At 38.7% G+C, this 27,710-nt stretch overlaps 1 protein-coding gene and 1 long non-coding RNA gene across 8 annotated transcripts in view; one reads left to right on the forward strand and one right to left on the reverse strand.

Moving 5' to 3' along the window:
* Positions 1-26,777, forward strand: part of LOC131831689 (uncharacterized) — a 54,609-nt gene extending 27,832 nt beyond the window's left edge. Inside the window, exons 2-3 of the long non-coding RNA XR_009353761.1 lie at positions 19,357-19,481; positions 25,872-26,777. This is a non-coding gene — a long non-coding RNA (uncharacterized LOC131831689). The remainder of the gene's footprint in view (positions 1-19,356; positions 19,482-25,871) is intronic.
* Positions 1-27,710, reverse strand: part of DAB2 (DAB adaptor protein 2) — a 172,366-nt gene that overhangs the window by 14,319 nt on the left and 130,337 nt on the right. For 4 of the 7 annotated variants that reach the window (XM_059173859.1, XM_059173860.1, XM_059173861.1 and 1 more), the window contains exons 2-9: positions 7,557-7,742; positions 6,258-6,397; positions 5,440-5,538; positions 3,677-3,808; positions 3,271-3,351; positions 2,762-2,788; positions 2,462-2,515; positions 1,995-2,057 (exon numbers count right to left, since the gene is read on the reverse strand). In XM_059173859.1, the coding sequence (XP_059029842.1) occupies positions 1,995-2,057; positions 2,462-2,515; positions 2,762-2,788; positions 3,271-3,351; positions 3,677-3,808; positions 5,440-5,538; positions 6,258-6,397; positions 7,557-7,647 (687 nt within the window). In that variant the 5' untranslated portion in view covers positions 7,648-7,742. Of the gene's footprint in view, positions 1-1,994; positions 2,058-2,461; positions 2,516-2,761; positions 2,789-3,270; positions 3,352-3,676; positions 3,809-5,439; positions 5,539-6,257; positions 6,398-7,556; positions 7,743-12,570; positions 12,675-21,926; positions 22,078-27,710 lie in introns of those variants that run through there. The other 3 variants (XM_059173858.1, XM_059173854.1, XM_059173855.1) reach the window with 3 other exon arrangements.

Genomic DNA, 27,710 nt, shown 5'->3' on the forward strand with positions numbered 1-27,710 from the left:
GGGAAGGGCCAGATGGTTCAGGGAACCAGTAATAAAGTCCAGGTAATGTAGATTTCTTCCTCTCGTCACCTCTTCCACAGCCACTGTTCTAAGATTGTGAATATTTTTAAACATTCTGGTTTTATCAAGTAGAGATAAATCTGTTTTGTGACCTAAGAATATGGAGTCAATATGCAAAAACACGTGGGCAAAACCCAACCAGCACATAATCAGTGCCTTTAGCATTCTCTTACTTATCAGATACCATCTACTTTGATGGTATTTATTACTTTAATTTATTGTTAGTTTAAGACTCACTTTTATTTCTATAAACCCAACATTTTTAGAATGCATTAAGTCTAATATAACTAAGACTCAGGATTACTCATATTGTTTTCATTTCCTCCTTCAGAACTTTCTAGAAGTCTACAGAAGCAGATTAAATAGTCAGTGCTTCCTTGCCTATCCCAATGGAATTCTATTTCATAGCTTGAGTGCTTTGATCTCTTTCAATTTCCATGTTTGAATGTGAGTTACACTTGGAAAGTAGATCATTCAGATATCAATTCACTTTGCGGAGGAGGGTTAGTCTAGGAAGCACAAGGAACTCAGGGCTAGGACAAACATTTCAGGGTCATCCAATCTTGTCTCTCAAAAAGTGTATTCTTAGGATGGTAACACACAGTATGAAGAATAAAAGTCTTCACAGACAAATGAATCCGGACTCACTGCTGAAAAGGACATTAAGCTGGCTTCTTAATGTAGGCTTTTTAGGGCCTCTGAAATGCTGTTCTGCATTGTGAATCACATAGGGTTGGGGACAGAAAAGAGAGTATGCAGCCCCTGCCCCTTCCAATCCCACGGGCCTGAGCATTATGGGAAAGCTCATGGACTGCCATTCTCTGCACTACTCCGGCAAGTGAGACTTACCCTGTCCTTTACCTGCTGCCACTTTGATTACTACGACCATCTTAGACTTGCTTGATAATTCCCTGATATAAGAGACTCCTAGACAGTCCCCTCATTAATCTAGACTGATGCTCTTTTTGTCTCTTATTGCTTTTCTCATCTTTTATGGTCAAGTTCAGAAATTCATTTGCTCTGAGGTATTAAATGAACCTCTAAACTAGACAAATACCATGTAATTGACATCAACGAATAGGCTTTGTGATAAGTTTTAATGCTAGTCTCGCTCTTTGACGGTATACTCCATGATGTCATTGACTTTGTACCTGTCCCTCATTTCTGTGTCCTGCCCATGGCAGGTACTCAAGAAACTGTCAAAAAAAAAATAATAATAGTTAAAAGAAGTCAGTCAAAAGTACATGGGTAGCTTAACGTGAGGCCCGTTTTGGAAGCTCTAAGACTTGTGCTTAAGCTCTGAGTTTGGACCTCTTTCTCAGGTGAATGAGTTTTTTTTCGGAATCACCATTTCCTTACCTATAAAGGAAGATACTGCTCCGTTTTTACAGAGCTGTTACGGGTCAATCAATATTTAGAAGACTTGATACACTATCAGGTCCTTCAAAGAATGACCCACTTTTTCAAACAAGGACAGTCCTTGTAGTTAAACATAACTGAGCATCTTATTTAAGTCTTACTTCACACCAAGCTTATGTTGTTAAGTCACAATAGAAAGAAGAGAAAAACACTGAAGAGGTTGGATGGTTTTACAATTAATCATCTAGCAAACACTTCCTTTGAGTGGAACTTATGCCAAGGATTATTATTCAGGTCCCTCTCTGATCCTAAGTAATACCTAGAAGGACTGCACTGCCTGTCCTATGGCTCAGATCTATCCTCCAACCAAATAATAATATAACTGAATTAGTGCTGATAGGTTCCCATGGTAACTTAAGATGCAAATTTGTTCTAGGACCCAGTTATACTTTATGTGGAAAAATCAGCGGGTACCTTCCAAATGTCAATGAGATGCTCAAGATTTCTGGCTAATTGCCAATTTGAGTTATAGATGTCATTTTCATCACATTGCAAATTTAAAAACAGGCACTTACTGTTGGACTATTTAGGTCAGGAGGTGTAGACATGTCCCCAAACAAATCCATCTGGTCAACACCCTTAAAAAAGTATTTGGATTAGATTCAGATGTGTCTACTAAAAAATATTACTTTGTATATTGTTGTAATTGTTTCCTAAACTATGGTTTAGGAAAATCGTTGTCACAATTTGATTTTTCATTTAACTAATACAGATTTACTATTAGGCTACTTAGGCCAGGAAGTGTAGACATGTTCCCAAACAAATCCATCTAGTCCACATTCTTAAAAAAATCTTGTGGATAAGATTCAGATGTTTTTACTAAAAAGATTGCTTTCTATCTTGACATTAATGTTATATTAATATTTAGGGCAACAGGTGTCATAATCGGACTTCCATATAGATTCAATGCAGATTTGATACATCTATAGGAAGTAAACTCATGTTCAGTTAAATAAGAATCATAAAAAAATCACATACATACCAATTTCAGTTTGTTAGCTTGATCATCAAGGGTCAATAGGGTCTCATTCCCATTCTGAAAAGATGGCAAATATTTGAGAGTTTAGTTGGTGAGTTTTCTTATAGAATGTAATTTCCTACTGTACTGGCTTGCTAAACAGTTATGATTTTGGCACTGATAATTCAACTCTACATCTTCTATGGCCAAAGGGATCATGAATACAGAGTCATAAGCTAGGAGGGAAGCATGCCTGGGCACAGGGCAAAAAGGACTTCTACATGTCATGTGTGCAATTCATAAGAAGTAAAGATGTAGTTTTACCTCTACTGCTTTGTTGGCTTCTTCCATCTTAAAAAAAAAAAAGAGAGAGAGAGAGAGAGAGAAATTCAGAGATCTTAGTAGCTACGGTTAAAGGGAGTTAAATACCTACATATCTGTATAGCTCTATATATACCTATGGGTTCATGAGCACAAGGCAAGAGTCTTGCATATTATTTCTGCCCTACATTCCCCTGCCCTTCTCATATCAATACTGGATTTGAATACAGTTTCTGAGCTTAAACTTGTTCATCCTGTGTAGACTCTGGAACCAATGTGAAGTTTGTGGGGAGAGAAAACAAGAGTCAGGGACTGAAAATCAGAGATATCTAACTGCTACATACATCCATTGCTCTACCAGGAAAAACATATGATATATTTCTAAACTTTCTATACTTGAAAGAGCCACAAAGAAGCCAACTCTCCAGATGGGCCATATGCTTACATGATGTTCAGACATGGTCCTGAATATAATCTTAAGTTTAATAGGGTCAATATTGGGTGGTACTTGCCTTTTTCTTTTCTTCTTCCTTTTTCTTTACATTATAGATAACTTGAAAGAGGTCTTTAAGATCAATGACTAATGGCTCAGCCTGAAGTAAGAAAAAGCATCTGTATGAGTACTTCAATATTACTATTTCTGTCTCTTTGTCCCCCGTCAGTTCTGACTAGTACTGTTCTCCTCCTTTCTCTTAAAGCTCTTTACCATCCCTCCCTGGTATATGGAGGATCCCTGCTCCCCTATCCCCACTGCCAGATACATAAAGGGCAGCAGATTAAATAAGTATTTAATAAAACAAGAAGGACGATGATAATTTTCCAAGTCCCTTCAGGATTTAGGGAAATAATTCATTATTGTTTTAAAATAAACATTGACCTAAGTCCCCTTCCAGTTATACCTCAAGGCTTGAAGCTTACCTGCTGTCCTGTTTTTATGGCAAAAAACTGATGCTGGCCTTCTCCTCCACACACATAGCCAAATGCCCGGTTGTCTGTCACATCACGGGCAATGAAAGAAATCTTATTTACTGGATGTTCATGCTCTATAACCTGAAAAAAAGACATGAAAAATGATTTACTGATAAAACTAGAATCTATATGGTGGCACAAAGCACCAGCTACCTAGGCATATATGAGAAAGCCAAAACATTTGAAGGAAGAAATTACTGCCTCTGGTTTAGAGCTACATTTATCCTTGCTAGTAAGGGCTCCAAAAGGAATAGAGTAGAAAACGGAAGTGGGGAAAACACTTTATAGGATATTGATACTTGCTTGTTTTCATCCCAAAGATGTGATACCACATAGCAAGAAAGGATTAAGAATCAGGAGACTGAGATTTCTAAAGCAAACACGGGATATTTCACTGCTAAACCGTCCAAGTGGGTTGACTTTCCCAACTAAAAGTCAAACTCATGTGAATAGCATAACTAAACTAGAACAGTGTGCACAGCGATCCTTCGACAATGGCTCTGAGTGGCCAGAAAACCATCCTAAGTACTACCAGAAAAATTATCTGCAGAACATTCTGGAAGTTACCAAATGCCGGCATCCAGTATTTCCCATGTTCACATCACTATCAAGGAGTTACATGGGGCAAGGGGTTTATTGGTTTCACAGCACCTTCTCCTCTATTCTCCCCCCCACCACGCCCCCTTTCTTTTGAACCTTTCAAGCACATAGCAGGGCTTAACTCTTCAAGGGATACTTTTAGGTGTCTTGATTTTTGTTTCCAAATGCCGAATGCCACTGGAAAGTTATATTGGTTATCTTTGAAGATTTAGGGAACAAGAGAATGGTTGAAGGAAACTTGCCACCATTCTCTGATGGGCTGAGGAAAAGACTTGAGAGACAATAGAGACTGGAAACAGCAGTGTCTGAGGACCAGCAGGATGAGTGAGCAGGTGTCAGGGTTCCAGAGCTCTCTATGTGACCAGAGGATTTTACACAATAGATAATGGCCATCTCAAGGAAAGCATGGGTAATAATGGGAAGTCTTCCCACAGTACCTTGAGACAACAGAGTACTTGACAGCAATGAAAATGGGCTACAAACAACATTTTAAGTAAATGAATCTTACGATGTTGAATAGAGAAAATAAAATCCCAGAGAACCTGAAGTATGATGATTGTCTTTTGATAAGGTTACAAAAATAAACAAAATAAGTAAGACTTGTTTTTCATTTTGTAACAGTAACCACAAAAAATGAGCAAGGTTATACCTGTAGGGCAAAGAGGAAGGGGAAAAAAGAGTAGACAGAAAAGCTAGATGTGTCACAGGTAATATTCTAGCTTCAGGTTAGCCAGTAAGTTCGCACATAGTTAATATATTAAAATGAGATCCAGGCATAGATCTATGACAGCATTGGAAACCAGGGGTTAGGGTTAATGAAGTTCTGTGTACCTGGGGTCCAAAAAATACTGAAGTGAAATTTATAGCACGTCTGTGTTTATAGACTGGAGGTTCACATCCATTTCAGAAAATGAATTTCAAAATAGAGTATCTTGGCTCCTCACCTCCTACCCTATCTGTTTTCTGCCTGTTACTTCTGGACAAGTAATATATACTAATGTATACTATTTTTATACAGACTTTTGAAAAGAAAAACAGGGAGCTGAGATTTACATCTAATTGTTTGTTAGACTCAGGTGGTCAGAAAGGTGTCAGTGAAAGTGAATTCTTACCCCAGTTTTCTCATCAATTATTTTTATCCCAGAAAGGGAGATGTTGACCCAGATCCTTTGTTTGTGTTGTCCCTGAGACCGGCCAGCTGCTGCCATTCCCTGATGAGATTGGGAAAACAAGAAAAATCCAGTTAAAACTACCGGATGATGCTTTTATTACTAAAACATTTAAAAGATGGCTTTATTTTCAGCTTGGTTTACCCTCTACAAAAGGATTAGGCACCTTTCATGATAGACGGCAGGATGAAATAGAAGACATCAAGCCAGGACATCCCGAATTAGCTAGGTGAACTTGGACAAGTCACTGTAATTGTGCTGGCCTCAGAATAGTGGTTGGTGAAGACAAGAAGATGGGATCATATCTTCAAATATGTTCCTTCTAGGTCTGGTCTTATTTAACAATATTTATTTATTTAGTCTCACACAGTGATAGCACTAGAATTTAAAAATTAAAAACAAAACAAAACAAAAAACCCAAAGGGCTAACATGGAAGAGCTACAGGTCCCAGAGAGAGACCTGAATTTCAGCTGAATACTTCCAGGATCTAAAAATTGATGTACCCAAAGGAAAAAGACATCTTTGCTCCTGCACCTACATGACTGAGTCTGGTCTCCAGAACAGCATTCACAACGCGCGAACAAACTCAAGACCGACTCCTCAGAAAATGAAGCATCGCTGGATCAATTATGTGATTAGAAATGTTTTTTTTTTTTCTTTCAAATAACTGAGTTATAGGTTTACACAATCTTCTAATATAATTCCCGTTGTTGGGTATTTGCTTGAGATAGAGACGAAGCATGCTTTCCCTCCTTCCTACCTTTAGTTTCATCATAGAATCTTGGCTCATTTTATCCCCTCTTGCGTCGGGCACATCATCAATGCCAATTAGTTTGGCTTTGTATTTTACACCATCACCTTTGAATCTGGCCAAAAGATACTCATCTGTCTTTTCAGAGCCTGAGGGAAAAAAAAGAAATATAGGATAAAATTTATAAATGCCTTTAAATATCATCCCCAGGTATGACCAAATATGTTCCAGAATCTCCATTAGTAGCACACATATTGGTTACATTACGGTTGCTCAAATATGAAATATTCTATCTTTATTCTTACTTCCTCTGAGTGAAGTTGTATTCTGTAATACTGTATATGGTGTTGGGGTGGAGAGAAAGTGAACTCTTAAAAGTGCAAAATGGGGGCACCTGGGTTAAAGCCTCAGCCTTCTGCTCAGGTCAAGATCCCAGGAGTCCTGGGATGGAGCCCCGCATCGGGCTCTCTGCTTCCCCTCCTCTCTCTCCACTTACCTCTTTGCCCTTGTGATCTCTGTCAAATAAATAAATAAAATATTTTTTTAAAAAGTGCAAAATGGACTGATTATGGGAAATGTATGGGACTGTGTGAGGTAGATTTGGGGATATTCTTCATAATTTAAAAAATATTTTTAAGAGAAAGTAAGGAAGATAATGCTTTTTCTAATGAAAGAAAAATAAGCTACTGAACTATTTACTAACACTTTGAGTCGCCAATAAGGTAGAAGAAAATTATGAATAAATTTATTTGAAAGTCATTAAGATACATATCTCATCTTCAGAATTTCTTTTGCTTTTCTTAAAAAGATGCAGTCATTTCATTCCACAGCTAAAGTAGAAGCTAAAGTAAAAGGCAGGCAAGCCACGGCATTTTCTCAAACTATGAATGATTAAGGACTCTGGCACTTTCTAGTGGTACTTCAGGTCAAGAGAACAAGGTCTAATAAAATAGAAAAGATCTCGGTTTTTGAAAAACAGCTACTTCAGTAAAGTAAAGTGGTAAATAGATTACCGAAAGATAAATCTCTAATAAAGGAGAGTGGTGTTTATCAACCAAACAAGCTATGATGAACGCTTCCCAGCAGGCTCCAGTGGGTGAAATCAGAGATATGTCCTGTTTCGAGTGGGGCAAAGTAATCTCTGCCGAAGTCCAACTTTCCTGTTCAGGAGAACTTGAGAGTAGGCTGAGACTGAAGGGAGCCAAGGACCAAGGACCAGCTCTTACTTCGTTCACATCAAACCTCACATTTCTTCAGAGGTAAGCAACATTCGCTCCCCTCAGTGGCCTCAGGAAGATATCTCCATACCTTTCTTTTTTTCCTTCTTTGATGGTGCTTTTGGTGCAGCCTGTTGGTCAGGCTGACCGTTAGTTGTGGTCGTCTCTACTTCGTTAGACATGGTGGGAAGGCAGACAGTGAACTCCAGCACCAGCGGACACGGAGTGACACCAGGAGATCCCGAAGTCTCAAATGAACATAACCCACTACAGACACCTGTGGGCAGGATTTAGAGGCATCATGAGATCATAACATGGCAAACCCAGGCAGTATGCTACTAGGCTGGCAACTCGTGATTTGAAAGTATATTTCCTCAGACCCATTTTGTTCTCTCTCCCGTATTAGACTGAACTCTGAAGAGGAGAGGGTAGGACTGTTTCCTTTGTAATTTTCAAAATGGAAATAGGGTGTTTACTAGGCTTTTCTTTAAGAATGGATGTCTGATAACATTTAATGATTACCCACCTAAATAGTTTGTATTAGAATTTTGGCATTAAAAAACTAGTATTAGACATAGGGATCAAAACATGTCACACATACAAAAATAAGATTTCAGAGCAAAATTTAAATATACTGGATGCGGAATCTGAGAAGACGGCAATTGGCATCTGAACTCAGACATTGTAAATTCTGCTTTAAAAACTCATTTAGTTGTAAAGGCAGGGTCAAGAATAAAGTTAAAAATTTTATTCCTGTTGATAAATATATATTTTTTACATGTTGTGATTCTGCATATGATTTCCCAGGCTATCTAAGCACTATCCTTTAAAGGACAACCATTTTTGACATTAACACTTACACATATCAAGGGAAGGGTGAATTTATGGGATGTCTGTTGTGCAATTCATTGAGTGGCCATACTTTTGTGCTATTATATAGCATTATTATCCTCAAGACAGTTGTGGCATGTGTTCTCATAAGACTCCCTTATGTATAATGGCAGGTAAAAGAGAAAAACGTAGAGTCATTGTAAGCACACAGATGTGAACTAATATTTCAAAAGGTTCTTTCACCTCCCAGGAGTCAAAGTTTTTACAGAGTTTCTGAGAGAGCATTAACTTTCATGTAGAAGACAGGATAGCAGCCATTCATAGTTTTGTAAACCTGTTAAGACCACCCATGGACTGGTATATCCCACCCACCCCCAAATCTCTCTTCATTCTGTTTCTAAAGCATCCATTTATTTGAACTTTTTTTTTTTTTAAGACTTTATTTATTTATTTGAGGGAAGGCAGGGGAGAGAGAGAGAGAGAGAGAGCAAGCACATGCACATATTGGGGGATAGAGGGAGAGGGAAAAGCAGACTCCCACCCAGCAGAGAGCCGGATGCGGGGCTCTATCCCAAGACCCTGAGATCATGACCTGAACTAAAGGCAGACATTTAACTAACTGAGCCACCCAATTAGGTGCCCTAATTTGAGCTTTTTAAATTCAAGGATCATGTCCATCACATGGAAATGTATGTTATTATCTAGATATGTAAAGGGTAAAAATAAGTCTCACATTTTTTTGCTTCTCAGTCAGCTGAAATTGCACTTCCCTGGCTTCCTAAATGTCAACATATTTTCCTCAAGGTGCATACTCCGTCTCTCCCCCCATGAGTCTTTAAATGGTCTTTATAGTCTTAATAGTCTTGAAAAAACACACACATATATAGAAATCTATATATGATTAATGTTTTAATTGAATTATTTAATTTGGAGATTTAGTAGCTAATTGTGTTCAAAGATACCTGACTGGTAGGCAGCCGGGGAGCCAGTCTCCTTACAGGTGTAAGTCTTACGTAGCAGAGGACTCAAAGCCTTATTTAGTCAAGATTTAGTTGGGGGCCAGATACTAGTAGCCTATTATGTGTATTAACTAAAAAAATCCAGAGTGACCCCACGAGTATTATGATATAATATTATTTCACTGTTCCGAGAGAAAGCCAAGGCACAGGGATTTTAAATGATACAACTGTTAAGTGGTAAAACCTGGGTCTATCTAACCCAGGCTGTCTGGCCCCAAGCCAGAGTTCCTCACATGTTACACTGGTGCTCTATTACATTCATCTAGTGGCCCTTAAAAAGATATGTCCAAAACTACAATCCTCAAACCTTTGAATGTAGCCTTATTTGGGAAAAAGGCTCTTGAGCTGGGATCATCTTGGATTTGGGGGGCCCTAAATCCTATAACAGGTATCCTTATAAAAGAAAGGCAAAGGGAGATTTGAGAAAAAGAGCCCCACAAAGGAGAAGGTAATGTGAATAAGAGGTGAAGACTGGATAGGCATATCTATGAACCAGGATTGCAAATGTCCTCCAGAAACTGGGAGAGAAGCACAGAACAGGTTCTCCCTCAGAGCCTTCAGAAGGAATAAACCCTATTGATATCTTGATTTTGGACTTCTTACTTCAAGACTGAGAGAGAATAGGTTTCTGTGGTTTCAAGTTGATTAGTTTTTATGGCTGCCCTATGACTTGATTGATTGATTTCAGTGGTTCCCAAGATCTGTTTTCTGATGACATGATAAATCTTCAAGTCGTATCCACACTTTTCCAATTTCAGTAAGCTAATAATTATTTTCTTAATTTAAGAGAATTTATTCCATTTCTAGAGGATATTTGCCTATGTTAACAACATCAGGAGGTGAGACCAAGCTCTGACCTAGGGAGATGCAAGGACATGTACCCTCTTGTGTCCTCATCTTTTCCCCATTGGGCCCTCTCCTTTATAAGTTGCTCATATCTCATCTCAGAAATAAGGAAAACACTTCCCTATAACTCTCTAATCATCATCTCATGATCCTTTCATGATTAAACATTTAAATTTGATAGTCTCCTACCCTTTACTTTTTCATATTCCCTTCCTCTCAAAGGACTTGTTCCTCTCAACTCTACTCTCAGAAATTCAACGACACTGCTGATGAGTGTCCCAAACAAATCCAATTGTTTTACTGTTCAGCCTTTTGGAGGTATTTGACTGCATGCACCAGACACCTATCCCCTTCTGTGAGCCTTTTCCCTCCCTACATTTTGCTCCCATAACAACCTTGATGCTCCTGTCCATGGCTTATATTTTCTGTGTTGGAATGATCTGGAATCCTTTTTCATTTTTTAAATGATAAAGTTCTTCTAAATTTTAGAATAACATTGACAATCTCTTGCTTGGTCTTGTGGTGGCTCCCTTTGCATTTAGGACAAAAATTTAGATTTTTTTGTTTTGTTTTGTTTGTAAGATGCTTAAATATTCTGCCCCTTCTTATCTTCAACATCCTTTTCTTTCACTTTTGTATAGCAGCTCAAAGTTTCTCATTTCTTTCAGAGCATTTTTGTTTGATTCTTTACCTTTTCAAATATGCCCACATATTTGAAAGGTTCCCTACATGAGCTCATCCCAGTTATCTATTTGCCCCTGAAGAGAGTAGGTAAGACCTCTCCTTGAAGCCTATCCCTCCTCCCCTCTAGTTCAGCTTTAAAATAATCTGGGTAGAAGAGTTTACTGACATCTCTGGAGCCTACTGTTGTACTTTTCTGCAGGATGTTATTTCTGACAAGAAAATGTTTAGGCCATTAAATTTGGCAAACTGTATTCTAAATTGAGAATATTTTAAAGGGTGAGAAGTGCCACAAAACATTTTGAGGGGTTTGGGAGTGGGAATGGTGTTGTGTAAGTCATTAAAGTGATACAAGACACAGCAACTTCACAGCTCAAGACCAGGTCTCAAATCTAGCGTTGGTCAACTGGACCAAGATGGAAGGGTTCTGAAGCGAATGGTGCTACCTTGGTTTTATAGAAAAAACTTCTCTTTTCAGACAACTAAGTACAACTTTTCACACCACTGGAATCATCCCCCCCGCCCCCCCCGGAATCATTTTAAAAGGTATTTGGTATCCTTTAGTTATGTCCTTCCACTATTTAGGAATGAGCAGTTTTAGGGCAAGGAAGAAAAAAATAATAGAAAGAAAATGTTTCTTTAGTATAAATTCTCTGAAAAAAAGGTATATGTATATCAGGTTGCAATAACCAAAGGTAGGTCCATATTACAGGCCAGGCCATTTAAAATATATCCATGTTCCCTGAAATGATCAGAGTAGACTCTGCCCCAAGGCCCTAAGACTCAGAGATAAGCACCTTTATAAAGAAATGTTGAAAAGGTTTTTTGAATGATTTCACTAAAAGCATCCTTCCAGTATCCCATATACTAGACTGATAAACATTTACCTTTCTCCCAAGGTTAAAAGAGCAAATGCCCCAGCACAGACTTTCCAAAGGTCCAAGCTACCATCTGACATACAAAAGATGCGGGAAGTCCTGCTTCTAGACTCAGGTCCCTTTATAGAGAATAATCAACTTAAACATGTAAAAACTCAAATGCATAATTCTTTGAACAATGTTACAGAATTGTCCATTGTTGTCATAAAACTTTCAGCAGGTTTTATAATGAATTGTTTTTGGAAACGGTTTCAGCCTGGAAAAGGGATCTGGGGGCCAAAAGGTTCCCTATTATTTTCTTTGATTACTTTCCCAAATTAGGGGCATTGTTTTTAAAAAATTATCTAGATTGCATTAATCTTTGTGTTCTGTTTCAAGGCTCCAGAGAGGTAAAAGATTTTCATAAAGGGGAATAAGTGGGCGTAGGACATCCAGAAAGCCTACAGCCGTCTTATTCCTTGGGTTTAGTTACAGAAAAACTCTTCTGACCAAGAAGCACAAAATTAATCAGGAAACACATGCAATGAGGTGTTATCTGAAAGCAGGGATTACAAATTCAAGTTCAAAAACATACAGAAAGGGTCACATAAACAGCACCCCATCTAAACCTAGCTGGTTCTTGTTCCTGGGGGTGGGCTGTTTCCTTTGATAGAAAAGGAGAGAAATAAGAAGGCACAGCTGGAAAGAGAGGAGGATCTAAAGCTATTGTAGATTCTTGACTCCTTCTTATGGCAACTTCTTAAGACTCCATCTTAGGACAGCAGGTTGTGAAAGAAACTTTGCTAGGTCAAGAAAACTACCTCCCACTTGAGCAAAGATACATAACTTGGATTCTGGACTGAACACATACCTCCCTGAAAGAATGCGGGAACTTCCCCTTTCCACGGCACAAGAATCAGATGACTAGAAGGGATTCTAGAGCTTGCAACATCTTTTTCAGTTTCTGAGAAGGTTCTGAGAAATGTATACCAGAAGACAGCTTGAGTCATCTTATGACAAGTATATCCCTTGCACAAGAAAAAAAAAAATCTGCTAGTTTGTTTAGCCCTTAAAGTGATTCATGCAAGATGTCTAGTATTTAGAACCTGGAATAGACCCAGTCCAGAGACTAATTCATGCAGGGAGAAGCTTGGCTGGCCCCTCCTCATTCTTGTTGGCTCCCTTTCCTCCACTAGGATTGTGTGGGTAGCAACAATGAGATAGCATTTAATGATCCCAGGTTTCTCAGCCATACCCTGAAACAAGTGTCCCCTCTCTCTCCTAGCCAATCTTCCTACTGTGATTATATACAGCAGAGAGAAATTTGCTTGCTCAGTCTCAAAATGCTGGTAAAAGGAATAACTTAAAGACTAACTTAATGGTAGTCCCATGCCACACATAGTAGAGAATTGTTGCTAATGTTAAGGAGGAGGGGGACAAACATTTCACTTACCAAGCACTTGAAACATTTATCCTGAAAGCTCTGTGAAATAAAATGGGTCTATTTTATGAGTAAGTTAATGGACTCAGTAAGACCAAATCAATCACTAGTAGGTCATTAGGCTCAAAATTGAACATGAGCTGTGTTCCCTTGTCTCCTATAGATATTGGTGGCTCTTATCTTTTTGAAAAAAAAAAAAAAAAAAAAAAAACACTGATTTTAACCTCTATTTTCTAAGCTTTTTTAAAGTCTTCATCCCCTGACATGAACATACCACATAAAATGGACACAGGAAAGAATGTTAAGAGGAGTCAAGAACAAAGCAACATAAACATCTTCATTAGTGTCTAGTACTTTGTACTTGTCAGAAAACATGCTCCCTTGTCCTTTGGAACTTTAGTCCTGCCTCAGCTGGGGTAATGCATTAGGACACGTGAAATATTAACCTCTAAGGCAGATCTCAGGGTCCAAGAGGGCAGCAAGCTGCCTTCCCCATTATTTCTCAAGTAGCATTTTGCGAATAAGAGATGTTGCCAGAAATGTTACAGCAAAGTTTAGCTGTTTCTGATACTTGATGTTTAAACTGCTTGGAATCCTATGCTTTTAGGGAACGTTTACTCTACTCTGCAAAGGCCCAGTGCCATAGACAGGAAGATCTTTACAGCCTGTTTAATTGGGGAAATGAGACTCTGTTAATGCACCCTGAAAAGGAGTCCTTAGGAGATTTTCTTGTAAGTGCTGACACTGCCATGGGGGCGTCAGGAACAAAACATGCCTGAGCCAAGGAGGTCTACACAAGTTATGCATTGACAGAGAGCATTTTCCTTGCTTTGAACCCTTGGGAAGCACAGTGTAGGACCTAAAGGATGGACCCGAGAAGCTGTTCACTGTCTTTGGAACCTAGTCAGACCAAGAGTGCCCCAAACAGTTAATTTTAGGTAGAGGTAGGACAGCAGAGCTGTTAAGGGTTGAGGCTTGGGGGATCATATGCACTTTCACCATTTTGCAGCTCTGCAGCTCAGGACAACTTATCTAATATTCACATATGTAAAATGGGAACATAGTTTGCAGAGTCATTACCAGAATGCCTACTATATAGAAAGTGCTCAGTGAAAGGCAGCCATCATGAAATCAAAGCAGTGTCTCACGTGCTGCGTCCTGTGTACTCTTATCCTCCCTCCAACACTGCTTTTCCACAGCAGCTGTTTGAATGATTTCAGAACAACAAGGACCAACAACTAAAGAGCTAGCAAGTACACACAGAGAAGGATGTAGTGCTTTAACCAGTAAGGCCCAGGTGAAGAAGCGAGAGTGTTTGCCAGCGGTAGAGTCCCCTGTTCAACTCTGGCTTCTGAACACACTCCGAGCCACCCAGAGACAGAGTCAAATCCAAGCCTACATCACTACCATTGGCAGTTTAGAGGGTCAAGCTCCCATCACCTGGGGAATTTTTACTGGAGAGCTCCTAAAAAGATGCCCATGCTACATCCAGATCGATTGGGTTTGAGTTCCAACCATCTACTTCCATGATCATTTGTTCCCTTCAAGAAATGCCAAGTGGATAGACTTGGAGCTGGAAGAACCCCGGGAATTATCAGTCACACCTTTACACTACTAAAGATTAGGAAACTAAGGGCAAGAAGGAATGTATAACTTGTCCACCATTAAATGGCTGACTGGTTGGGATGGAGCTGATGTCAAGAGAAATCTAGATCCTAACATGAGGCTCTACTGTCCTATTCCTAGAGATTATATGTGTCACTTTTTTAAAACTATTTTTAAAGAAAACTGTGCTAAACCCATTACGTACAGACCAAACCAAGAATATGTTCTATTTAGTAGATAAAGCAAGCACAGAACAGGAAGATAGCCTAGAATAATTTAATCTCAGAGATGTTTTCTGAATCAAAACAGAAAAAGGACTTTACATGATCTAATCATACCGTGTCACTGGATTCTTTTTAACCAAAGTAGCTGGAGCCCTATTTGGTCAAACTGGCTTATTAATGTTGATTTGGCTGCTTGGAAGAAAGTATTTGGCTAGGTTTGAGTTGCAGCTCACAGATTAAAGCATTCAAATTCATTTTAGTACATTCTCTACTATTCAGTGTGTGGCCTTTTCATTTTTTTTTTTTTTTTTTCCCCAGAACATGACAGGAAGTTTGACTTCTCGGGTTGGCAAATTTCAATATTTTTCGACTCATTATGACCTCTCTTAGTTTTTGTATCCACCACACCCATTTCATTTTTTAAATAAGTTTTCATTAGGAATATCTCCTACTAGACCCTAGAAAACAGTGATCAAAATAAATAGTGTTTAGGAGAATTTAAGCTGTAAAAAGGAGCTTAATGCTATCCAGATGAAGGCCCATTCTCTAGACCGGGCAATGCAAGCAGTTCACTAGGAATGTCTGCAGTTGTTCCCAAGCTAAACTGATGTATTAAGTTTATGCTCAATTTTACAATCACGTTACTCAGTTCTTTCAGTACAATGACTGTTCGGTTAGAGGTAGAAAAAGATAGTGTAAAAAAGTTAGAAAAAAGAAGAAAGTGTAAATTCATAATCAAAGTATGCTCTTGCCTCTTGGGAAAGCTGGGTATAAGTTAGTGTGCTTGCATGAACAAAGATATGTGTAGGGCACAGAGTCTAGAACCTCCTCTTTACTCTTATTCAGACTTTAAGAAAGAGTATATATAGTATTGGAAAGCGTATAGTATTGGAACATCCCTGTGGTCTTTTGGCCATGTTGAATTCTAGTGCGCATGGACAAGCAAGGCTTGGAGTTGGGTTAATTGATAGTAGAGTGCATTATCCATCTCAACTGTAACATCCCCGTAATTCCACCCCAGTTTTTTTTTTCTTTTTTTTTAAGATTTCATTCATTTATTTGACAGAGAGAGATCACAAGTAGGCAGAGGCAGGCAGAGAGAGAGAGAGGGAAGCAGGCTTCCCACCAAGCAGAGCCAGATGTGGGCCCCGATCCCAGGACCCCGAGACCACGACGTGAGCTGAAGGCAGAGGCTTAACCCACTGAGCTACCCAGGCGCCCTCCACCCTAGTTCTTGGGCATCACCTCTTCTAGCTTAGACCAAATACAAAAGAGAAGCTGGAGTCTGACTTTATCCTTTAACTCACTTCTACAAAGGGAAGGAAGTGACATTGAAACTTTGGAGCTTTGAAAATCATGTTTCTGTCATTGCTTTACACTGCTGGGACTGGATCATTTGGGTTACGCTCTACCATGGTACCCCTGACACCAGTAACCGTCTGGACACAGCTCAACTAGCTATGGCACGTGTGCTCTGTATATCTCAAGTGAGCTGGGCAGGGCAATGTAGCAGACACAACCTGACATGGAAAAGGGAATGGGGGACCTCTGGTCTAGTGTGTGGTGTGCTTCAGCCTGATTTATCAGAGTTCTGCATGTGGGGGGTCCGGGGCCCTGATCTCCCTAACAATGTGTTTCCTTTTCTGCTCTTGTCTCATTTGTACTTATACCTCAGGAGCCATGTGGGGAAGAGAGATTGGCAAGGTATTGACTCCATCCTTGAGTCAAATTTATAATATTAAGTACCATCTTGAATCACCTTATTAGTTGTTGCTTTTTCTATTAGAGAGCTATCAAGTCACCTATGGAAGAAGCCAAGAGTGATTCCCATTAAGTATGAGGAAAGGCTAAATAAATATGGCTTTCTGTGGGGTGGGAGGGCCATACACCTTGGGCTTTAGGCTCAAAGGTAGCTGGCAATATGGTGAGTAAATCTGTACAGCAAGCGAAGACATTCTGGGGAAAATGGTCAATGGACCAAAGTAGTCAACATGGGGCAGATGTGTGTGTTTGGCGGGATAGGGAAGAAGGAAAATCTCTTTATGGCTGAGGAATGGGTATTCAGTGAGCCGGCTACACTGAAGTCCTGGTCTGAAATGTCAGGGTTCCCACCGAACCCAGCCAAGAAGAAACTTCCACACTCTGGGCAGCATCATGGTACCATGAGTCAAATTTATAATATTAAGTGGGTGGGATGCGTGGGCAGGCGGAAAGAGCTGTGTGACCACAGGGCCTGTGGAGATGTGACAGAATTCTGCTGAGCACTCCTCCCCTCATGCTGAGACCCCACTGTAGGCCAGGAATGGCAGCGCCTGTTTCCACCACCAAGTGCTTGCTTCAGTGGAGAAAACCCAGCATGTTTTGGTGGTGGCACAGTAACCTGTACCAAGGTGTTGTCACAAGGCTGGGGAAAGCACACTGTAGTGACAGTGACAGAAAGGGGCCCGTGCAGAGTTTGCTACTTCTAGTTATGAAGTGATAGTAACCAGAAAGTATGCCAAAAAGTCATGTGGAAAGAACAAGATTTTTAAACGCTGAAGTGTTGATAGATAATTGGAATAGGCAAATGGAATGAATCGGTTTTAAAATTTCAATTTAGAACTCTGTTGTGTACTATTAAATGGTAAAGTAGGATACTGTATTTCAGTTTGCTTTTCCCTCATCCTAAAGCCAAGGAAAGAGGGTATTCTAAAGAATATTTACAGGAACAGTTTTAGGGTTTAAAATGTAAAAAAATAAAATAAAATAAAAAATACCACTGTTAACATGGAAGCCTCTAGAAATTTTCTACTGCAGGGACTTTGGGGAATGATTTGAGGAGAAGCATTATGGAACTGATATAAAAACACAATAAACATATGACTTCTACTTTGAATTTGGCATTTAAATGTGTACTGGATATTATGCTTGACCCTTGTAGGAAAAGAGTAGTCCAAAAGCTAATGAGCCAGGGTGATGGAAAAGGGCTGTCATTGTACCATTTGATTCCTAGGTCTATACACGGACACTATTCATACCTTTTTCACCAGTCTTCCCTCACGTATAGGTATACCTACTCAAACTGACCAGCAAGTATTTCATTTTTTTCTCATGTCTATTCTTCCCAAGTTAGGTTAGCTACCAGAAATGACTCCTCTTCCTAGCTACAAGCCAGTTTTTAAAATAAATCATAGAAATCAATCTTAGCTTGTGTCCTAGAACACACATCAAGTCGTGCTTTCCTGTTCCCATATGAAATAATCCTGAATTAAGTCAAAATGGGTGTACAGCATATCTAGCATGTGGACTTCAGGGTACAATAGTTTTGTTATTTTTTTTTCCATTTGCACCCTTCACCTATGATACTTCTACATATAGATCCTCAGTGTTAAACACAGTCCACTTTCTACTCCAGTACCCTTCCAATAGTCGTCTTGAAAGTCTCTGTGGATGTTAGAAGAATGTTATTTAGGACCATCTGCATTTTAAACATAAGGAAGAATGAAGAGCTACGAATTACTAATGTAGTCAAATTATTTTATGATTGACTACAGCAGAGCACTTTAAAAGCAAGCAGGTAACCTAAAACTTTTCCTCTTCCAAGGCAAGAAACTTTGCCTGATATTTGGTTTCTTCTTTAATAGCCTGGCTGAATTATATTAAATCCCAATGTGGTTTTCCTTTCCAGGCAGAGGCCCACGTTTATATAATCCTCAAAGCCAGTGCCTGAGTGTTTCTGTACCTTTCCACAACTCATGTTTCAGAGACAAGCTGTGTTTTGAAGAGCTTAAAGGAACGAGAATCCAGCTGCCTTGTACCATCAGCACAGAAAAGTCAACTGTGGTGTGTTTCGTAATTGTAAATGGACAGGCAGAACTTCTTTTTCTCTCTGTGTCTGTACATAGACCAAAACTATGGGTGAAAAGTTCTTATAACCATGTAGGACACAACACAAAATCAGTTTAAGTGATCCCACCCCGATATGTTATCTCTGGGTTCTAGGTGGCCTTTCCAGTCGAATATGTCCTTTGTTGTAGTGTCCAGTCTCCCCTTAGAGCTGGCATTAGCCTTACACGAGAAACTTGCCATTGGCTCACATTTCCACATCTGATAGGACCTTTTCTAGTTGGCCAGGTCTCCACCTCTGACAGGGCATTCGTCCTTTATCTCTAAGAATGATGGCGGCCCTGCTAAGCCCCATGGTTAAGAATGTATGTGTTTTTAAAACTACTTTTTCGTTATCTGGATGCTTGATGTATCAATTATCATTTTATGGATGGTTCTTCTTAACTTAACTAATTTCCCTTAAAAAAAAAAAAAAGACTTGGTTGCTTTTAAATAAGAAGAAGACAAAAAGAATCACTTACTGAATAAAAAGGGACTTTTCTACTTATTTGCCAAATTTCAGGTCTGCATAGAACCAGCAACCTGATGACCAGCCCTCTCTCCTCCTAATTGTAGCGTTCTACCACACTGAAAGTTACAAAGTTCCAGGATGCTATCCAAAAGGCCAGGGGAACTCGACTGGGAGAAGTAAGTATACAGTCTCATTTGCTTACTTCTTGGTTGCTGACCAAATTAGGTAATTTAACAGATAAGAAATCCCTAGGTAATTTCAGGTTCTGGTGGACAAGAAGAAAGCCGGATCTGCCAACTTGTTTTCTTGCTTCTTGAGGTAATATGCTAATACCACTCAAGTGTGGACAATTTAGGTGGCAGGATCCAAAAAAGGTCCTGGAATAGCTAGACTACCTGCTCAGAAAATGTGTTTATCTACAAACACCCCAAGAAGTTACTGCAGAGTGAGCACAAGATGGCAAAAATGCACAAGTACCTTTGAGCTAAAATTCACGCTCTGTCATTATTCTTTCATCTTTTCAGAACTGGTATTGGACCAAGTAAGTACTGAGAATAAATAAGTGTATTTTTAAATTAAACTGAAGGACGGGAATATTCGAGATAGCACACGCACCCATGCTAAAGGAGGCAGATTTGGGATTTTAGTTGCTGCACAATTGAAGCAACTACATCAAACAACAAATGATTCCACTGTATTGAAATATCTGTCTCACACCTAGCCTCTTAAATATCTGTGTAGGGTCCTTTCACAGCACAGACAGATGAGTAGAGGTAGTTCCAACTGCAATTAGAAAACCTACCACTTAATGTCAGACTTTTTCTTATAAAGTCTCAGCATGTGAGATAGATGTTGTTTCATGAACTCTCTCTCTATAAATCCAAGTAAATGTAACCAAAATTATGTTTGTCAGAATCATGTAAGTCATCACCATTAATGGGTCCTGCCTTCCACAGACACGGCCAGACATCTACCTTAGGAATCATGAAGCACAATCAGCAAGTTCGGAAAAGTAATTCAAGGAGTTTTGTATCTACCAGAGCCTCCATGGAAAAAGCCACCCCATGTGATCCCAAATATTAAACAATGTTCCTTAACCAAGAAGTTTTCAGGCGGTCAATTTCCATACCACCTTTGGCAACTATTGAAGTGACTTCTACCAATAATATCCATTTTAGGATGTGAAGTTTCAGAGAACTAAGTGCCTTTATGAAATGAAGATACAACTTACTCATCTTCTTCCTAGTTATAGTAATCAAAGAGCACAAGGAAAAGACCTCGAGTTTCACCTTACTCTGTATAGATTTAAGAAAAAGTTTATTGTAGGATTTAAAGAGTGACTTCAAAGACTTTCTAACTTACGTATTCTACTGGGTTGCTTTCTTACATCATCTTTTCTGACATTAAAATCATTCCAGGGCTGGGGGAAGGGACCAAAAAAATAAATAAATAAAGGTTTTTTTTGAGTTGCTGCATAAAAACAAGATATCTAAGAAAATTTTCCTGAGTATGTCATTAGACAACATTTCCAAAGGCTCGAGTTTTGTATATTTCATTTCTTTTTTTTTTTTTTCCCTTTTTAAGATAAACTCCTGAGGTGGCATTCACCACTGATTTTGAGGAGCCTAGAAAAGTACTATTTTTCCCCCAATCACAATATAGTTTCGTTTGTTCTATTTTTGATTTAATTATTATTCTACAAGATTGAAGAAATAATTAGTGTCTTAACTGTATATTTCTGTGAAATAATTGTCAATGTAATATGCTGTTTCTTATAAGCCTATACTGCTAGCCTGATAAACAACTCAGTTTGGATATTTTACAAGGCAATAAATGAATTAACTAAACAAGTCATCAATTCATATGGTGCCAAAGGAATTGCTACTTCCCTAAAAGAGCTTAACTTATCTGAGATGATAAATTTATATACTAGGACCATCTAGTTTTTCTGGTTTTCTAAACTATAAAGACTCATTTATTGGATCTATCGCTGTGTCCTTTAAAATGTGTTATTCAGAATCATATCCAGCTGCACGTGAATCTTCATGTGAATCTGAAGCTGGATGAACCTCTACTTATTCCATGTTACCTGAATATGATTTAAGTTAATAGCGAGATTACTGCTATTTAATAGTTGTGCTAAAAACTTTGGAAGTATATTCTGTTTTCTATTCATCAGAGCTTTGGCTAGACATTGTGTCAAGTATTTTTCCTTTGCATTAAGTTATTACTCATATACCTGCCTAGCACTCAGAGACCCAATGATCCTTTAATGGGCACGTTTTTGTTTCAAAGCAAGAAGCTGGTTAAAAAAACAGTAGAAGAATAAATGAAACAAGATGGGATTGGGAGGGAGACGAACCATAAGTGACTCTTAATCTCACAAAACAAACTGAGGGTTGCCGGGGGGAGGGGGTTGGGGAGAAGGGGGTGGGATTATGGACATTGGGGAGGGTATGTGATTTGGTGAGTGCTGTGAAGTGTGTAAACCTGGTGATTCACAGACCTGGGGATAAAAATATATGTATATAAAAAATATATGTTTATAAAAAAAAAAAAAATAAAAAAAAAAAAAAAAAAAAAAAAAAAAAAACAATCATCATCATCATCATCTGACTTACCACACACATCATCTGCCTTTTCCAGAATAAGTAGATGGAATAAGAGCTCTCCCAGGCCTCTTAAATGCATGCCATCCCTCGTGGGCTTTTTTTAAGATGATAAAACATGGGGGTGAAACTTGGGTCTAGCATAAGGCAAACTAGTAGCAATGGTTGCTGATCACATGCCACTTTGCTGGGCTTTCCCTAAGACCTCCCGGCCCATTATGAGATAGTCCCATTTTTATTGAACTACAAAAAGGCTTCTGGTTAGCCTACACAGGAATGTCAAGATCAATGACTCACTGTAAAGGAAGTTTCTCTGGTTCATAAGAAATGTAATATTTAAGCAACTTGTTTCATTAGTTTTTAGAGCAATCTCGTCTCGTCTCTGAACTAGTGATGATCTGTTGCAAAATTCTGTGCCTGCTAAGTAATTGACACTTAAATACTACAGCAACCATGGGATGGATATAAATGATTAGATTGGTGTTCCACGTGTCACCTCTCTTTATTATCCCTATTATAGTCATTAAATAAATGTAACTTGAGCCAGTCCTAGAAGCTTTGTACAGATTCACGATGGCATCTGCTATTTTCTGGTCTTAGAATGTAGGCATTTTTAGCATCAGAGAATGTAATTAGATCATTCATTTCCTCAGCTGAACTCTATAGCTCTGTGCAAAGACAAGTCTTCTTTGAAAGCCACTATTAAGTTCCTAATCCAATCTTTATTAAAAAGACTCAATATTGTAGACAAGGAGGTTAAAACAAATCCTCAAAAAACTAATGATCAAGCCCTTCTATACCCCACAGATGCCTTCTAGTGCAGCAAAGTCTGAAATTAGGAATGTTTATAGTTGTAAGGTTATTTTTTTTTTCTAAACTAGGTTGCACTCCTTAATGAATTATTGAAGTATGTAGATAGTGAATTCCACCAAAGAAAATAGTGAAAGAAACAACACCAAAGGACTTTTTTCTTAGTTTCACTAACACAAGCAAGTTCTATTTTGGGGGCTATCAGGAGTGGATGTGATTAAAATTTCTTTCTGAGGGTCAATCTCTCCAGCATTGAGGTCCCTTACCCTACATTCTATTCTACATTTGCACCCCCATCTAAGAAAATCCCTTAAAAGGGTAAAAACAAATGCCTTCCCTTTTGACTCTGAAAGGCCTGTCATTTGTCTCACACCTAGCCAGAGTGACTACACAAATGGGAAGTCATTAGCTACCCTAGATTTTGCCCAGAAGTCACGTTATTATAAGATTGAGAAGGCCTTCAAATACTGATAGCTTTTTAAAAAATTTATTATTATTTATTATTTTATTTGGAGCACCTGGGGTTTGGTGATTAAACTTTGCTCAAAAACCACTATAACTGAGAGAATGGAAACAAAATTTGTCCCTGAATGCAAGCTAATTCATGTAACAAATTTGTGTCCCCACTATGTGCCAGACACTCTTCTAGAGCTTGGGATATGTCAATGAGCAAAAGAAAGATCTATTCCTTTGTAGGAACATTCTATTCCTTTGTAGGTTTTACCCTCTAACAGGGAAACATATAAATAGTTACAGTCTTTCAGAAGGTGGTAAATGTCCTGGAAAAAAAAAAAGAGAGAGAGAGAGAGAGAGAGAGGGTTGAAAGTGCAGGGTTAATGATGGCTTAAACAGTTTTCTTAGGAACGCAGAAAGAATACCCTATTTTTGCAAGTTAAATTTATTGGATGTTTATTATACATCAGGTGTGATGTGTGATGTATAACGCTAAACCTCTCTCGTTTAATGCTATGGGGGAAGGATTAATATCCCTACCTGACGGGACAGAAGGTGAAGTACAAAAGTCAACCAGCCCACTAAAAATTCCACTGGCTAATACATATACTTTTAACTTCTCTGTTTTAGAATTATACTAGCAAAAAGAGAGAACTAAACTCAGTTCTTCAGATTAGAGGAATGTGAATTGGCCAGAAAACACTTTCATGGAAAGAGGAATTGATAGCAGTGAGTAAAGCATACTTATGTCAGGTTGGCTAGAACACAGGACTGTGTTGGTTGATACGAGGGGAAAAGGTTGAAAGCTGGGTCAAACTGGATTAGAGTGAATTTTCAGAACTACATTTTGTCTAGACAGTACTGGGAAGACTGAGGTTTTGAGCAGTGGTGCGGAGGCTGGGGTGGTGACAAATCTGAGTACGGACCACGGCATCAAAGAGTGACATTGCTTTGTAGTAGGATAGTTGCATGAACTTGAGTTGAATCACTTGAGTGATTCAACACGGCCATTTTTTTTTTTTTTTCATTTAAATACTTGGCTAATCTTTTGGAATCAAAGCTTTTTAATTGAAAGGTTAAGGTCTAACAAATCTCAAATGTCAGATCCAAGGTTATCCATCTTGCCAAGCTATGATGCTCAAACTTCAAACAAACCAAGTGTCCTAGAGGTGGCTTAAAAAAAAAAAAAAAAAAAATCAAAGGCCATTATGTCTTATAACCTTCATTCTAAGAAGATCCATTTCATCCTAAAAATAGAATTCCCATAATGTCAGTTTTCTAAAAGCCGATATAAGTGAATTGGTATTTTGAAATGTGACCACCTAAAAGAATAATATCCTTTACAGAAGGCCGCTACCGACTAAAAGAGTCACATTGTTATAGCTCCTCATTTGAAGCAGAATATATAGCATTTCTCCATTTTATCTACGTTTTCCATATAACTTGAGAGACTAGGAAGATCAGTACCAAGGAAATGCTGGTTAAGAGGGGAGCGAGCAGGATGAGAGACAGATTTCTGTTCCTTACGCCTTTAGAATAGTGATATTAGGGTGACACGTGCCGTTCTGCATTTTTAAAATTAAATTCCTTAGAGACAAGCTAATTTGCCAGATAGTAATATTCAAAATGTAGGTAAATCTACAGTCTATCTTGGGCTAGAGATAGAATCATGAAAGTGCTTTAGAATTCAGTCATGTGAAATTAAACTCAAAAGCTTAGAGAACCTACAAAATGAACATGCACACTATGGAATGCCGCTCACTGTAAGCTTTGAACTACTGACTTGGACATCATTCATGGAGACTTACCTATCTGAAGTCATTGAGAAAAATGCCTGATGTATTAAAAAATGAACATTTGGGGGCACCTGGATGGCTCAGTGGGTTAGACCTCTGCCTTCGGCTCAGGTCATGATCTCAGGGTCCTGGGATCGAGTCCCACATTGGGCTCCCTGCTGAGTGGGGAGCCTGCTTCCCCTCTCCCTCTGCTGCTCCCCCTGCTTGTGCTCTCTCTCCTTTTCTCACTCTCTGTTAAGTAAATGAGTTCTTAAAAAACAAAATGAACATTTGGGGGGGGGGGCGGCGCCTGGGTAGCTCAATGGGTTAAAGCCTCTGCCTTCAGCTCAGGTCATGATCCCAGGATCTTGGGATCCAACCTGGCATCCATCAGGCTCTCTGATCAGCAGGGAGCCGCTTCCTCTCTTCTCTCTGCCTGCCTCTCTGCCTACTTGCGATCTCTGTCTGTCAAATAAATAAATAAAATCTTTAAAAAAAAGATGAACATTTGGATCAAATGGTCACCAAGATTTGAAAAAATTCTTTTATGCTGAGATTGTTAAAACTTGGTCAGCATTTGTTCTATTGTTCGGTTTTAGGCTGTTTTCCTTGGACCCAAGGGAATCTGTAGAACAGTAATGAATTGGCAACACAATTTGGTCATTTTAAGAGCTCATGCTCTACCGACTGAACTAGCCGGGCGCCTCAATTTGGGCATTTTAAAGAGCCTAATGGATATCGCAACCTTACATTACAGCAGCACTATGCCAATTAAAAAAAAAAAAAAAAGGTTTCTTCTGATTTTGGCAGAAATTGTGTTAAGTCAAGGGGATAACCTTAATTATCCAGTGCTTGAGCCAAAGATTTCATCTATTTCTTCCATTTTTATTAGTGTTTTTTGTTTTGTTTTGTTTTTTAGAAGCAGGTTAGTGGCAACCTTAAAAAGAAGAAACAGAAGGAGAATAAGAAGTTGTCCTCGGGTGAAGTATCATGTGGGAGACGATTCACCACTACAATAATTATCAGCCAGGTGATTACATCCATCGTGTCAGATCGATGTATGAGCTATGACGAATACTCCATTGGCAGAAGTTAACCCAAGGACTTGAAAAGACCACACCATCTGGAGAATTTCAGTAACAGCTTGTCTGCCTTTCTCAGGCCCTGACCAGATTTAAACTAGAGGAACATATGGATGCTACTCATTATAAAAGTTAAAAAAAAGGATTCAGAACTGTTTGACTTATACCAACAGATGATAAGGTGAGCTGAAGTTTCCCATTTTGCTCACTCTATAATAAATTACAGTCAATGGTGTAAAGGAGAGCATCATTCACTTGGCCATCTGGTTATTGGTTATTGAACATCTACTGTGTGCCAAGTGCTGTGGTATGCTTTATATACAGTGCTGAAAGAGACATGGCCTCTGTTCTCAAGGGACTTACAGTATAGGCAGGGAAGAGAGAACAGCAGGTAATGGTTTCAATGGGTGCTAAGTTTTTAAGAGGAAACATTTCTGATTAGGGTAGAAAGTCTCATTGCCATGAATAATGCTTAATAGGAGCAAAATTAGTTCTACTTCAAGGACTCCTGTATAAATTGCTGTCTTATTTATATCAACTATGGAAAGATGCAAATTTTGTCTTAAAGGCTTAATTACCCTCTTCAACAGACAGTTTTAAAATTATGACATTTACTTAAAGCACTAATTAGATGGAAGATATTTACATTCAATGTTAGGGAGTCCTCTATACCCATATAACGATCTGAAAGAGCATCTGTGTGACAGAGCCAGCTGGAGGAAAGAATCTTGTGATTCACTTGGTTATTAAAGAACATCAATGATGATTCCTGAAAAGTTATCCAAATTTCCGAATCAACGTTATATCACAAACACGAGAAACGCTGTGCTCATTTGGCATTCAGTTTCGTCACTTCAGAAGGACAAGCAATACAGAGATGACATGAACCTCCATATTCTAGAACCAGACATGTTCGGCAGCACTCTCACTCATCAGATTTTCTGAGTACAATAATGCCATTTGCAGATCAGGCAAAACTACTGAATCACAGATTTTAATGAAGCAATATTATGAAAATGTAACCAGGGCCACACCAAAGTGCTTTGGTATTTGAGTAACACAGCCCACTTACAAGAGCATTGGCAGAGGAGTATCCGGTAGCATCCGGTTAATATAAGTCTTTCAAAAACTGACTTTATTATCATTGCAAGTAAGAAGCCCTTAAACAAGTGTTGGCTCCACGAAATGTAAGAGTCCAGATCCTAAAACAGAACAGGGTTGCCTCCGTTGTTTCTATTAATGAGTTCTCATGTAGAAAGTTGAACATTTGCATCTCAAGATGCTATCTGGAAACAGAACTACAGAATGTATTTGGTATGTGGATATGCCTCAAAGATCAATAACAGTACTGGCCATATTTCAGCATAAAACTAAGATTTTATCATAGACTCTTCTCATGTCTACCAAATCTGGCAAACCTGTGACCCTCTATTTTCTAGAACTATCTTTTATGTCCATTCCCCATCTTCCTCCCCACCAAAAAAATTTTAAAAATTATTTTTAGTATTCCTCCCTAATCTTGCCTCATTGTCACCCCAAGTTCCTGTTTCCAAAAGAGCGATACTTCCTTGTATCATGTATCTTGTCCCTCACAATTCGCCACTTCACATTACACTGTTATTTTGGTATTTTCTGTACCCATAACATAGGTGCTTTTTAAGATATTTAGAATTCTT

The sequence above is a fragment of the Mustela lutreola genome, chromosome 5 (genome assembly GCF_030435805.1).
Source record: "Mustela lutreola isolate mMusLut2 chromosome 5, mMusLut2.pri, whole genome shotgun sequence".
Classification (NCBI taxonomy): Eukaryota; Metazoa; Chordata; class Mammalia; order Carnivora; family Mustelidae; genus Mustela; species Mustela lutreola.